Consider the following 15,626-nt stretch of genomic DNA (forward strand, 5'->3'; position numbering starts at 1 on the left):
CTCTGAGCAGCAGTTCCGGAAGCTTACCAAGCTTGGCCAAAGGACTGGAGGAAAACTTCACTGTGGCGACTGGTGCCAGTGCAAAGAACATTTTTATCCTTTTGGCTATCTGTGGCATTGTTGAAAATGCAATGAAAGCTAGGAGAGAAAAGAAACATAAGATAGGCCTTTCCATTTAGGTTTTCTCAGAGAACAAAAGCAAGCATGAGAAAATGATTATAAGCTAGAGAGATATATAATGTTAAAGGCCTCAACAACATCTTTGATACTTGAAAGAGGAGGTGGCAACTGCACCTCTCCAGAAAACAGCTCTCCAAACTGTGTGTCGCAACGTGTTAGTGTGTCGGCGTGTCATGCAAACGTGATGAGAAATGACAAAGATGTTGGAAACATACTTTCTCTTACAAATAATATATTATTAAAATATAAATGAAAGATTTTCAGGAGATATATTGTGGCCTCCATATATTTTGTTATTACAATTTATGTGTGTATCTGTCATGCTCACTCATGTGATGTGCGATGGGAAGTTGCTGCTAAGTGTGAGAGAAATAAGGTTGAATACTGTGAAAGCCACCCACTACATGGCTACCAGCCTCCTCCCAGTAGACTCAAATCAAGGAAAAGCTTTATGAGAACTATCACTCCTCTTGGCATCCCCCCAGCCACACCAAGGGTATCCCTCTGGGCTGCTAAACCAGGAAATCCCAACTGGATGCCCTTGAGTCTTCCTCCAGGGACAAACCAAGAATGGGCATCTTGGAAGTTCCTGAACGGACTCAGAAGTGGAGTGGGCAGATCAAAAGACAACCTGGAAAAATGGCATTACCTAAAAGAACCCTCAACCTTGTGCAACTATGGAGCAGAACGAACAACTCAGCACCTGTGTGCTTGTCCACAATGCCCTGCCTCAGGCACAGAGGAAGAATCGTTGGAGTTTACAGACAATGCCATTGCTGTTGCCCGTTTTTGGTCAAAAGATATTTAGCCACTGCACTCCTATTTTTATTAGTTTTATACTAATTTATGCAGTGCTTTGCATGCTATGCAACTAACTGCCCTGACATAGAGCACATGGCCATTGGCCAAAAGGGAGGACAGGATGCTACAAGGACATATGAACCAGCCATAAAAGTCCATTGCCCTGAGGTGGGAGATGGTGGGCGCTGGTATGTGAGAAAGGGCAGGCACCAGGTACCAGGGTTTATTATTATTATTTTGTATCAAAAGCATTGCATAAATAAGTATAAAACTGATAAAAACAGAAGGCGCACAGGCGGCTAACTATCTTTTGACAAAAAACGGGCAACAGCAACAGCATTGTCTGTAGCCTCCAACAATTCCTCCTCTGTACATGAGGCAGGGCAGGGTGGACAAACATACAGATGTGGAGTTGTCTGTTCTGCTCCACAGTCACACAAGGTTTGGGATTCTTTTACATGATTTATGACATTGTAGCTAAGGCCCTATATAGATGGGCAGTAGTGCTAGATTCTTGTATTCCAAACAATAAAGATGTGTGCTATCTTCAGCCCCTGTGCGTCTTGGCATGTTCTTTCAAGACAAGACTAAACCCATAACAACACAGTTGGAGCAAAGCATCCTTATAGTATCTGTATCTCTTATAATGGGTTGGCTCAACCTCTGGTTTGCAAGTAAAACTGAATTTTACTGTGTTGCAAAATGATGTCTGAAAAGCATGTCACCAACATGAAACATTTGGAAAGCTCCGCTATAGGAGAAAGAATGCTACCACCTGGTGACCTTATAGAAAAGGCGCCATCTCTAATTCCAATCAATTAGGTTTCTGACCAAGTTTAAAAGAGATTAACACACTACTTAAGACATTTAATCCCATGACTAGGCACCCTGGTGGCCTCCATTTGTTTCAGATTACAAATCCCACAATTGCTAGCCAACTATCGTGGTAATTGGGCTTGATGGGAGTTACAGTCTTGAGGCTACCAGGTTGCCAACACCTGATCATACTGTGTTTGGGTTTCTTTCAAATTACTTAAAAGAACAAACAAAAAGCAAAGCATTGTAAAATGAGTTGTACAGTTTTATTGTGTCACGGTGTGCTGTTTTTACTGTTTACTGTTATTGCTTTTAATGTTTTTGATTTGCTTTTGGTTTATATGTAATTGTTATATTGTTGTAAGCCGCATTGAGTCCTTCAGGAGATGCTAGTGGGGTACAAATAAAGGTAATAATAATAATAATAATAATAATAATAATAATAATAATAATAATAATACAGGGCTCTGGTCTTTGAAAAAATTTGAAAAAAAATTACTTTTTCAAATAACCCAAGCAATGTCGAGTATTCACGCTAATAAATAATAAAACAAAACAAACAAACAGAACTTTATCAAAACTATACCCTAAGAATTACTTTGGCAGACTGTTGTGATCATATTGACAAAGGGAATTGGGGACTCATGGTACAAAATACACCTTTTCCAGGATCTGTTTTCAACATTAAATACTGGTTATATTAGAAGCATTTCCTCAGAAATACAGTATTCAAGGTTACCCTTTCACGCACATTCATTGGCTCCATGTACTATCATGACCTTACACATAACCCCTTCCCTGACATTAGCATGAAACAGCAGCCGCACATTCAAACACAAAGGTATTAGAATTGCAGGAATGCATTGACCTTACCCATTGTGGTGCCCTGGGAATGGCCAACATAAAATATTTGCTCCTGGTCAGTTTTATTCAGGATAAAGTTGACTGTAGCTGGAAGGTCATATTTAGCCATTTCATCATAACTAAAAAAGGGAGAAAGCAATGAGAGAGAGGTTTATATTTAGCATATGCGGTGGTACGTACATGACTTCAGTATCCTAAAGTACCATAATGTCCATCCATTGTGACCAGAAGACAGCTCTTGGTTTGTTACAAATTTCAGAATCAATTGTTCAAGGCCTGCTTTGCGTGGTCCACAAAGATAGTGGGGCATCCTTCTCTGGATGTTTTCAAAAAGAGGTTGGATAACTATCTGCTGGGAATGCTTTAACTGGAGAGGCATGGGAGGTAGACCAGACTGACCCATGAAGCCCCTGCCAACTAACTGATTCTACGAGTCTAAAGCTAATCACATCTTAAACAACAACTGAATTAGTAAAAGACACAGCTCTGCTTGGCATCTTATTTTATCAGCCACTGGATCTCTTTTGTCACCCACGTCAAGGCTGTTAATCCACATTCCCATATTTATTTGTAGTTTTCCAATTAACTGAATATATTTTGTGTTTAAGATCTTTTGGGTTTTTAGTTTTGAATATGTTTTTTATTGATTTTAAAAGAATTGGTTTTTAAGATGAATGACATTTAATTCTTTTTAGTATTTGTATATTTTTAGTTGTATTGAAATGCTTTTAGTGTCAACCACTTTGAGACTCCTTGTGGAAAGAAAAAGCAGGATATAGATCAACATGAACATTATGATTATTATGATTATTATTATTAATAATAATAAAAATAACTAGCCGTCCCCTGCCACACCTTGCTGTGGCCCACTCTGGTGGTCATGGGGGTTCTGTGTGGGAGATTTGGCCCAATTCTATCATTGGTGGGGTTCAGAATGCTCTGATTGTAGGTGAACTATAAATCCCAGCAACTACAACTCCCAAATGTCAAGATTCTATTTTCCCCAAACTCCACCAGTGTTCACATTTGGGCATATTGAGTATTTGTGTGGAGTTTGGTCCAGATCCATCATTGTTTGAGTCCACCGTGCTCTCTGGATGTAGGTGAACTACAACTCCAAAACCAAAGGACACTGCCCACCAAACCCTTCTAGTATTTTCTGTTGGTCGAGGGAGTACTGTGTGCCACGTTTGGTTCAGTTCCATAATTGGTAGAGTTCAGAATGCTCTTTGATTGTATGTGAACTTTACATCCCAGCAACTACAACTTCCAAATGACAAAATCATTTTTTTTGAGTGAAAGACATACACTGGGTTATTAAGTGTCTTGTGTCCAAATTTGGTGTCAATTCGTCCAGTGGTGTTTGAGTTCTGTTAATCCCACAAACTGACATTACATTTTTATGTATATAGATGATGATGATGATGATGATGATGATGATGATGATGATGATGATGATAATAATAATACACAAAGGTTTGAGTACACTGCAGAGACAGCAAGTGGATTTGTACAAGAGAGCTCTGGACTGAACTCAACCTAGAGCCTGGAAGCTTACATAGATAAGATTATGCCTCCTACTTTTTTCCATGCTTGCAAGTTGGCTCCAAGGATGAGATGGAATAAGATCACACACACATACCTCCAGGGAAAGGGCTCAGATGTAAAAATATACAAGAAGAGGAAAGAGTAAGTGCTAGTTTGCATTTTCTGCATCTGATGAGTAAGTTGTGGGAATATCACTCCACCCAACAGGTTTCATAACACATGCAAGAGATTCACATGCTCAAATGCCAGCACATGGAAGAAATCTGCATGGCAACAGCTGCCAAGGAGGCCATTGCACAGAAGCCTGTTTTGGAAGTCAATGTTCATAAGCAGATCCATGTATCCTTGAAATACATGCAATTGGTCTTTGGATTATGATTAAAGATGGCGTGATTTTAATAGTGAATGCAATGTTTTATGTTTTAATGTGCATCTAATTATAATTTTTAAATTTAAGTGTATTCTGTTTGTTGTCCAAAGGCATTGAATAGTTGCTATATGTCAACCCACCTTGAGTCCCCTTTGGGGTAGAGCAGTGTTTCTCAACCTGGGAGTCAGGACACCTGGGGGGTTGTGAGTGGGTGTCAGAGGGGTCGTCAAAGACCATCAGAAAACACAGTATTTTCTGTTGGTCATGGGGGTTCTGTGTGGGAAGTTTGGTCCAATTCTATTGTTGGTTGGGTTCAAGATGCTCTTTGACTCTAGGTAAACTACACATCCCAGCAACATAACTCCCAGATGGTAATGTCTATTTTCCCCAAACTCCTCCATAGTTCACATTTGGGCATGTTGAGCATTTGTGCCAAGTTAGGTCCAGATCCATTATTGTTTGAGTCCACAGTGTTCTCTGGATGTAGGTGAACTACAACTCCAAAACTCAAGGTCAATGTCCATCAAACCCTTCCAGTATTTTCTGTTGGTCATGGGAGTTCTGTGTGCCAAGTTTGGTTCAATTCCATCCTTGGTGGAGTTCGGAATGATCCTTGATTCTAGTGACCTATAAATCCCAGCAACTACAACTCCCAAATGACAAAATCAATCCCACCCGAACCCCACCAGTATTCAAATTTGGGCGCATCGGGTATTTGTGCCAAATTTGATCCAGTGAATGAAAATACATTTAGCAAATAGGATATTTGCATTACGAAAATGTTATGGTTGGGGGTCACCACAACATGAGGAACTGTATTAAGGAGTTGCAGCATGAGGAAGGTTGAGAACCACTGGGGTATAGAAAGGCGGAATACAAATAGAGTAAATAAATAAATAAACAAACAAACACCGACTGTCCTCACTATTAAAGCCAAATTTCATCTTTTAAAACTGGGGTTACTCTCTTCATCCAAGTATATATAATTTTTGATTTGTAGAATAGTCACTTGCTGCCATGAACTGTCATGGTTCCAACTTATGGTGTCCTGGGATTAGTAGTTTAGGAATCTCAGCCAGAGAGCTTTAGTGCCCCACCAAACTATGAACTCCAAAGCCCTTTCTACACTGCCATATAATCCAGATTGTCAAAGCAGTTTTTTGTTTTTTTTGTCGTATCAGGAGCGACTTGAGAAACTGCAAGTCGCTTCTGGTGTGAGAGAATTGGCCGTCTACAAGGACGTTGCCCAGGGGACGCCCGGATGTTTTGATATTTAACTGTCCTTGTGGGAGGCTTCTCTCATGTCCCCGCATGAGGAGCTGGAGCTGATAGAGGGAGCTCATCCATGCTCTCCCCGGATTCAAACCTGTGACCTGTCGGTCTTCAGTCCTTCCGGCACAGAGGTTTAACCCACTGACATGACCAAAATAAAAAAAAAAAATCTGGGGCCTTCTCACACTACATAATTATACCAGGTGGTGACCTAGGGCTCCTGTCAAAGCAGATAATCCACATTATCTGGATTATATGAGTCTAGACTGCCATATAATCTGGATTTTAGATGGCAGTGTATAAGGGGCCCAAGATTCAGGAATGGCAGTTAGTGGAAACATAGTGGTATAATTATGTAGTGTGAGAAGGCCCCAGATTTTTTTTTTATTTTTTATTTTGGTCGTGTCAGGAGTGACTTGAGAAACTGCAAGTCGCTTCTGGTGTGAGAGAATTGGCCGTCTGCAAGGACGTTGCCCAGGGGACGCCCGGATGATTTTGATGTTTTCATCATCCTTGTGGGAAGCTTCTCTCATGTCCCCGCATGAGGAGCTGGAGCTGATAGAGGGAGCTCATCCGCCTCTCCCCAGATTTGAACCTGCAACCTGTCGGTCTTCAGTCCTGCCAGCACAGGGGTTTAACCCACTGTGCCAGGGGGGGCTCCACAAGGCCCCAGATAGGAGTATGAGAGAGGGCTAGGAAGAATTTTGCCTGAAGTTGTGGAGTGTTGTCAAAACTGACGATAACTCAGAAGAAACAATGGTCTGGCCTAACACTGTTCCTACTTGAGTTCCAATTTTTTTTTAAAGCAGCTAAAAGTAGAAAAGTATATCTGATTACATACTTCAAATAGAGAAACTCAGGGAACATGTACTTATGTTAAACAAGTTCACACTACCTGAACATCCAGAACTCTGGATCGCTCGCTGAGTAGTTTACGTGTTTCCTGGACCAAGTGTTTCCTCTGCTGTTCCCTAGCCAAACGTCATAGCCAGCATCAGCCAGCATAAACCCCAGGCTGTTGTAGTCCAGGTTTGTCACCCAGTTGCTGCCATCAGCGAGCAAACCATGCTGCAGAAAGATGACCGGCTTGGGATCTGAAAGAGGAACATCAGAAAACAGTCACAGGGAAGCACATCACTTACAAAAGCAATGCTCCATCAGAATGTTTACGACTAGTAATGTGATTATTCCACTCCTAATATAGATTTAGGGTGCAGAGTAGCCAACAATTTCACAGGAAAAAGGAGAACTTGACTCTGGAGTGACTCACTTCTAACAGCGATATGGAAGATAAGAAGGCCAAGGGGCATCAATGTGATCATAGAGTCACCTCATTCAATTTACAAGCATGGAGAATCAAAATGCCTGTCTTAGGAGCCACTTAGGAAGCTCTCTTTATTAGAGCATGTGTGCAAACATTTATGCTTGGGTTTCTAATACCAATATAGGACCACAGGATTCAAACGGACAGCAAGGGGTATCTAGTATGCCCCTTGGCCACACAGGAACATACAACGAAAGGTACTCCCAAGAGATAGCCATCCAACGTAAGTGTAAAGACCCACAATACTTTGAGGCTCTGCATCTTAAATCACAGGGACAACATGCATTCGGTCCCTGCAGTCCTCCTATTGTAAATGAACAGCAGATAAAACAGTGGAGCAAAGGTTAAAGCACTACTCTCTTTATGGTGAGGTGGGCAAAATGTGGCTTGAGAAGCTAAGGCTTTTGACCGTCCTCCTAGAAGACTCAAAGCACAGTGATATTCATTTTAAATAGATTGATGGGGAGGCTTGCACTATTTAACATTTTTAAAGTACACATTTTTCCAAAACCAGAAATGGAATTCTGGCTTCTTCTGGTTTGCATTTAATAATAATAATAATAATAATAATAATAATAATAATAATGCAAAATAAGGCTCTCCATGAATAGTTCCTGGGAAAAATTGAGAGCCAAATCAACAAAGAAAAAACATGGCTGTGGCTCACAAATGGAACTCTGAAAAAGGAGACAGAGGGCCTGATTCTGGCAGCCCAAGAACAAGCCATTAGAACCATTGCCATCAAACCCAGAATTGAAAAGTCAATGACAGATCCCAAATGTAGACTCTGCAAAGAAGCAGATAAAAAAATAGATCACATCCTCAGCTGCTGAAGAAGATCGTGCAGACAGACTACAAGCAGAGGCATAACACCATTGCTCAGATGATTCATTGGAACTTCTGCCACAACTAACATCTGCCTGCAACAACTAACTGGTGGGATCACAAGCCTGAAAAAGTTACAGAGAATGAACATGCCAAACACCTCTGGGACTTCCGGATTCAGACAGAGTTTTGGAGCATAATACTCCTGATCTCACAATCATGTTAAAAAACAAAGTATGGATTGTTGATGTTGTAATTCCAGGTGACAGCAGGATTAACAAGAAACAACTGGAAAAGCTGATACGATATGAGGATTTAAAGATCGAACTGCAAAGACTGTGGCACAAACTAGTAAAGGTGGTCCCAGTGGTGATCGGCACACTGGATACAGTGCCTAAAGACCTTGGCCTGCACTTAAACACAATCAGCGCTGACAAGATTACCATCTGCCAGCTGCAAAAGGCCACCTTACTGGGATCTGCACGCATTCTTCGCCGATACATCACAATGTCCTAGACGCGTGGGAAGTGTCCGACATGTGATCCAATACAGCAGCCAGCAGAGTGTCTGCTGTGGACTCATCTTGTTGTGTTTCAAATAATAATAGTAGTAATAATCTTTATTTATATACCGCTCTATCTCTCCTAGGGGACTCAGAGTGGTTTCCAAATAGCTAACACCAATATACAAAGTACGCAAAATATAAGCATAGAATTATCAAAACAACACAAATACATTAAAAACCAATACCACCGATTTGGTACTTCTATTATGCTAGAATTTCATAAATGTGACATAAAGCAGATGTGGGTAGCCACAGTTTCCACCATCTGCTTTATAACACAATTTTGAATCTGCTGTGATCTGCACATTTATCTATGGAGTTTATGTCCTGACATTCTCCAAGAATGAGACTTTCATATCCCCTCCCTGGTCCACTATTGATTTGTCCTATTTTAGAAGAATCACATGACCTATGTGAATGTTTTGACATTTAGTTTCATCTATGTTATTGCACTGTAACGTGGCTAGAGGCAACAACTAAGAGTGAAACTAAATTTGGGAGAAACAGTTTTGCATTCTCAAACATTTTCTTCCCAGAGTTATGGTAGTCAAGCTATACAGGGCAACCATTTAGTGAATGTTAATCACTCTTAAGATACCGAGTAAGCTAGAAGTAGTTGTTCTCCATTTCAGTTAATATTGGGGGGGGGGGGGGGGGGAGCAAGAGCTTAGTACAATGGTTATCAACCTGTGGGTCCCCAGGTGTTTTGGCCTTTAATTCCTAGAAATCCTAACAGCTGGTAAACTGGCTGGGACTTATGGGAGTTGTAGGTCAAAACACCTAGGGACCTACAGGTTGAGAACCACTGAGCACATTAATCATGGTGCTCAATTTTCTTTTACTTTATGACATAACCTTTGGCTTATCCCACCTTTTAAGATTATTCCATAGAGCCCTTCCACACAGCCAGATAACCCAGAATATCAAGGCAGAAAATCCCACAATATTTGCTTTGAACTGGGTTATCTGACTCCACACTGCCATATAATCCAGTTCAATGTGGATTTTATACAGCTGTGTGGAAAGGGCTTTAGTCTGGCTTCTTGAATCTGGCAATCTCAGGTTGTCCTATCTTTCTCCGTTAAGTTATTTGCTTTGAACTGGGTTATCTGAGTCCACACTGCCATATAATCCAGTTCAATGTGTATTATATACAGCTGTGTGGAAAGGGCTTTAGTCTGGCTTCTTGAATCTGGCAACCTCAGGTTGTCCTATCTTTCTCCGTTAAGTTAAAGCAAGTGTAGGCAAACCATTCCCCAAAATTATTTTTCAATGCTTTTTATCAGTTCAGACTTCTTGGATCACTCTGTTTCTATCATAAAGTTGAGAGGTACCTCCAAGAGCGGCCAAGAGCACAGACACGTTTTCCATTTGGTTCTAGGAGTTGAATAAGTGTCTTTTCTAAGCTCTGGTACCTTCTCCACCAGTTTAAAAGGCAGGCAGGCAAAGTAAGAAAAGAGTAGGTGAAACAAAAAGCCCAACCAAGTTGGGCTCAGCTACTACCAACTCTGGCTGTTTGCTTCAGTTCCGACCACTGCCAACACATGACCTCAATGAAACCATTCACAAGGAAGTGTGGCCTCTGACACTGAAAAGTTACCCAGTTCTGCTAAAGGAAGTCATAATATCCCATGGATGGTTTAAAAAAATACTTCAGCTTCTCCTTTTCCACCTCCAACAATCTTACTTCCCCTAGCTTCTTCCCCTAGCTTCTTTTTAATAGCGTTGCAAAGTACTAAAATAACCAACCTATTCATCTGCCCTGTTTTTGGGGTCTGAAATAAGATGTGTGTCTGACAAAGAAAAATAATCAGCTTGGTGATTGTATATTTCCCCCATATTACTGCAATCTCTGAACTGAGAAGACCAAGGCAAAAGAGAAGCATCTTGACTGGTAGTTCTCTCTGGAAAAGAAAAGGTTGCTTGAACCTCCTAAATCAGTGGTTCTCAACTTGTAGGTCCCCAGGTATGTTGGCCTACAACTTCCAGATATCCCAACCAGTTTACCAGCTGTTAAGATTCTGGAAGTTGAAGGCCAAAACATCTGAGGACCCACAGGATGAGAACTACTGTACTACATCCTTAATATTTGATGAGGTTGATTAATTTTTATCCTGTCACGTGTCTGTGAGTCGGCACATCTTACAATACTTTTAGGAATTGTGACATACCATCTAAATTATTTAAAAGCTAGTAATAATTACACCGAACTATCCACAGGCCTTCGTCTTGCTACATGCTTTCCCAATATCAACCAGGTTATTTGGGAATAATTTCAAGAATTTACTCCATATTAATATTTACAATATATGTCTACACATGCATAGAGATATATAATTATGTGAACATGTAAATTTACTGAACGAAAGGTATTCAAAATGTTTAATGTAAATTAATCCAAACCTAGTAATAATTAGGTCTGAATGATCAAAGGCCTTCCTTTACATTCTTTCCCAATGCCAACCAGGTTGTTTGGAAATAAAATCTAATTTGCGAGAATGAACTCTATATTTACATTTACAATATGTGCGTACACACATGCATCTAGACATAATAATGTGAACAAGATGGATGGCCATCTGTCGGGGGTGCTTTGAATGCGATTTTCCGGTTTCTTCACAGGGGTTTGGACTGGATGGCCCACAAGGTCTCTTCCAACTCTATGCTTCTATGATTCTAAGTGAGATTACCAAACAAAAGCTGCTATACAGCTGTTTGATATTAAAATGGGAGACAGAAACTACAACTGTCGTTCATTACATTTCTGAAAAAATTACACTTTTAAACATTTGTACAAATGCTTGCACAAAGCTTGGAGACAATACTAACTTTGGACTGAAACGTCAAGATTCTCCCTACCAACACACATACACTTCTCTTCTTTTCCCACCACACACTCACCTTTGGTTGGCGGACTCCTTTTCCCATGAGGGATTCTGTTGATAACGAGAATATACCCATCGTCTGTCACCACTTCGTATTCCTCATTAGGATATCCTCTGAAGGTAATAATTTCACTCTGGAAGACAGAAAAGCAGTAAGGACAACACTTTTTTTTTGGAGAAGACTGAGAATGCACTTTAAAATGTCTAGACAATGTTTCACCACCTCTAAAATACAACATGGAAGACAAAGATACTCCTACACCTTGAAACATGTCCAAGATACTACTTTATGGAAAAATCAGCTACCGTTAAAGCAGATTACTTACTTTAAACCAAAACAGGACAGTAAGCTTGAAAAACTTTTCCAAAGTTATTTTCCAAAGTGTTTTGACTAATAGTTCTCTACTTCTGATCCCTCAAACATTTTGGAATTCAATTCTCAAAATCCCTGATATGGATGATACCAATTGGGGATTTTATAAATCGAAGCCCCAAACATCTAAAGCAGGGGTCCTTAAACTTTTTAAATAGAGGGCCAGGTCACTGTCCCTCAAACTGTTGGAGGGCTGGATTATAATTTGAAAAAAATGAATGAATTTCTATGCACACTGCACATACCTTATTTGTAGTGTAAAAGTCACTTAAAAACAATACAATCATTAAAATGAAGAACAATTTTGACAAATATAAACCTATTAGTATTTCAATGACAAGTGTGGGCCTACTTTTGGCTGATGAGATAGGATTGTTTTTGTTGTTGTGTGCTTTCAAGTCATTTCAGACTTAGGTTGACCCTGAGCGAGGGCCGGGTAAATGACCTTGAAGGGCCGCATCCGGCTCCCGGGCCTTAGTTTGAGGACCCCTCAAAGGGTAATATGGTGTATTTCCTTCTGGGATCACATGGCATTGTGCAGAAGTTATTGATACTATGTATATGTTTAACTGTTAGAATATGTTTGTGTGGTAACAGTAGCTAAAGCTAGAGTTAACTGGTTGTATCCACAGTGAGGTTGCCAAGGAGACCAGGCAGGAGAGTGAGAGGTGGGCGGAGCCAAGCAAGAAAATGTTATCTGTGTCTTTGAAAAGGAGCAGTTCACTTTAGAGTTCAGAGTTAGCAGTTGAGAGAGGAGAGTGGAGAGTAGAGAGTCAGTGTGTGTGAATAGCCGGAGGTTTCTTCAGTCTAGGAAGGCTGAAGGGAGAAACCTAAATAGTTTCTTTAGTCAGAGAGGACTAAGGGAAGCTTGTTTAGATCACTAGTCAGGGAAGGACTAGAGATCTGGGATTTGAACAAGAAGAGATCAAATTGGAAGGCTATTCCCATTAGGAAACATTGTTTATTGAAGTGCTTCACCTCAGTAAAAGTCCATCACAAGTTGTGTCATCTAGAAGAGTGAACTGTATTGCAAACCAAGTTACGTTCGAAGTTCTATAAGTTATTCAAAGTTATTTAACAGCCTGCAACCATACGCTTGTACTTAATAAACTTATTAACTTTTGTTGAAGACCGTCTCATCTCCATTAATCTGCATCTGGGGAGCCAGTTCTCATCGGCGATACCTCACGTTGGTGGCAGTTACCTTAATTTACAAGTAATAATTGGCCTCCCCTATAACAAATTCTTATCAACAATTGAGGCCTGAGATAAATTACATCCATAATCATCCACACCTGTATAATTGGTGGCAGAATTTAAGAACAGATAGTACAATTGGTGACAGCGGGTGGGTTCTTTAAAGTTAAAAACCCTATACCCTGTCTGTTATTGGAATAGCACCTTCGTAATTGGCACAATTGTACAACTGGTGCGTGCAGACTTCGCAGCGTTCCATCAGCTTTTGCCAATAGCGAGAGATGCTGGGAACTGGAGTCAAATAACGTGTATGGCAAATTTCTGCATGGCAGGAGGTTGGACTGGATGACCCTTGTGGTCTCTTCCAACTCCTACTATCTGTGAAATGTAGCTCAAGTCTGTGCATTACATAAATTTAGTTGAGCAAATGCAACTCAGGTCTGTGCATTTTGTTCCATATAATTGTGGGAAAATTATGCAAAACAGGACAGCTGCATACATACCATCTCTGAAACAAACAAAAAAAAACACTAAAACTAAAGGTCCTTTACAGAGATTAGGTCCTTTACAGATATTTACAGAATTTCACTTCGGAATAATACTTGTTTTTAAACTTATCAGGAGCTTTCAGACTGGAAGAAAGGTGAGATAAAAATCAACAAATGGGGATGGGTGATGGGGAGGGTTTTGTTTGAGAGCTTGGTGATGCAAAAATCTTGGAACATATGTGTATCATGAAAATAAATCACACAATTTCATTCTTTAATTACTATATTTGTATACCACCCTTCTCAGCCCGAGGGCGACTTAGGGTGGCTTACAAAACTGGCACAATTCGATGCCAATGCATCCTCTCAGCAAATCCACTGGTTAGTGCGTTTGCTGGGAATGTGATACCCAACGTTCCAAGTATCTGGAAGATTTGCCATCACACTTTAGAGTAGTTCTAGGCTTAAATACATGTCTTAAACCAAAGTGGATATAATAAAAGAGAAGGATCAGTGACTTACAATATTCATAGCCGTTTCTGGATCCGCATTTCTTCTTAATATTTCTGAAGTTACAAGGCCTTGGACCAAGGCTATCAGTGTGATGAAGAGCCACATCTTTACTCTGTGTGAAAGCCAAATTCATCATCAGCACAGATGTAAGAGATTGCTCCATTGGAAAGAATAGATTAATAATTTACCGTAAGGACAACAAACATACTGTTAAGAATGTGCACCATATGATGTCCCACTAAAAGAAATGGCAGATAAGGCAGCTTAAACAGAGTACCAACTACCGTCAAAGCTCTTGCGCAAAAAAGGACAATGTTTTCCCAAAAAGGAGCTGGGAGGGGTGAGAGAGAAGGGAATGTCAATATGGATAGTCTCGGCTTTCCTTAATTTGCTGCATAATATTGTACATCTCTATTCAAGAATTAAATCCCAATCAATGAATGTAACTAGGCAACCTTTGCAAAATTATTGTTAATTACAACTCCCTGAATCTTGTATTTACTTCAATAGCTAAGCTAATATAGAATTACTGTCTCGAATTGTGAAAACTTATATGATATTGTGACATAGAATGCAAATTACAAACAAGCCAAGGTCCATTTCATTACAAGGCATCAAGTCAACTCTTCTTCTTTCACCAGTAACATATGAGCTATTCTAAGCAGTTGTGAAAATTTTAACCAGGTATTAAAAAGGATACTTTAAATACTTCCATTGATTCATTCACTTCACTCACATCCCATCTCTCGTTCTGGGCAAAAATACCACTTAATTGGTATACAGTGTTCCTTCACTTATCGTTGGTGTTATGTTCCAGGACCACCCGCAAAAAGTGAAAATCCGCAAAGTTGGGATGCTATATTTATTTTAATATTTATACATTATTTTAGTAGTTATACACTATTTTAAGTCTTTTTAAACCCTCCCTACATACTTATAAACTACATAACCCTCCTTGAACACGTTGCTCACATAATCCTCGGCTCCGGCTTTATCTGCAGAGACAAGACTCTCCATACAGACAAACGCTTTTAAGTCCATATTGAAAAACTGCAAAAGAGTGAGTCTGCGAAAAGCGAACCGCAAAGGAATGTGGGACCACTGTATAATGTTTCAGAGCTGTTCTGCTACATTATAAAAGAGGCTGGAAAAAAAATCACATTTGCAGTAGCCATCTACTCACCATCCAAGGTGGATCAACTTTTAAATGTTTCCAATTCATTGTAGAGACACAATAAAATAATAATTGGAAAAATTCTATTAATAATTAATTCACTGCCCAGATTTGTTAATTTTCCACCAACAAACTGAAATTCAGAATGTAAATACCAAACACACATAGCAGAACTGCTTCCGGTTTTCTTAATATGTTCCGTAAATGCAAGTATAGCCTTTTTAAAAATTTACAAATTAAACAACAAATCAACAATAATTTACATTCCTTGGGTTTTTTTAATGACTTGGACTGCTTTAGCAACTCACTGTTATCTAGAAGTGTTAGACTGAAGATAATTATCTTCAATGTTATTTATTTTAGGTGAAGAGAGAAATGTCCTCTATTGGGATAACTAACTTTCAAATAAGTTGGTGGGAGAGCCATGACAT

The 15,626-nt window shown here is 39.8% G+C and overlaps 1 protein-coding gene across 1 annotated transcript in view; it reads right to left on the minus strand.

The window, feature by feature from the left end:
• LIPA (lipase A, lysosomal acid type) overlaps positions 1 to 15,626 on the minus strand; it is a 44,014-nt gene that overhangs the window by 16,351 nt on the left and 12,037 nt on the right. The window contains exons 2-6 of the mRNA XM_060768760.2: positions 14,031 to 14,133; positions 11,467 to 11,584; positions 6,747 to 6,945; positions 2,671 to 2,780; positions 2 to 138 (exon numbers count right to left, since the gene is read on the minus strand). Of these exons, the coding sequence (XP_060624743.2) occupies positions 2 to 138; positions 2,671 to 2,780; positions 6,747 to 6,945; positions 11,467 to 11,584; positions 14,031 to 14,126 (660 nt within the window). The 5' untranslated portion in view covers positions 14,127 to 14,133. The remainder of the gene's footprint in view (position 1; positions 139 to 2,670; positions 2,781 to 6,746; positions 6,946 to 11,466; positions 11,585 to 14,030; positions 14,134 to 15,626) is intronic.

The sequence above is a fragment of the Anolis sagrei genome, chromosome 3 (assembly GCF_037176765.1).
Source record: "Anolis sagrei isolate rAnoSag1 chromosome 3, rAnoSag1.mat, whole genome shotgun sequence".
In the NCBI taxonomy this organism is placed as follows: Eukaryota; Metazoa; Chordata; class Lepidosauria; order Squamata; family Dactyloidae; genus Anolis; species Anolis sagrei.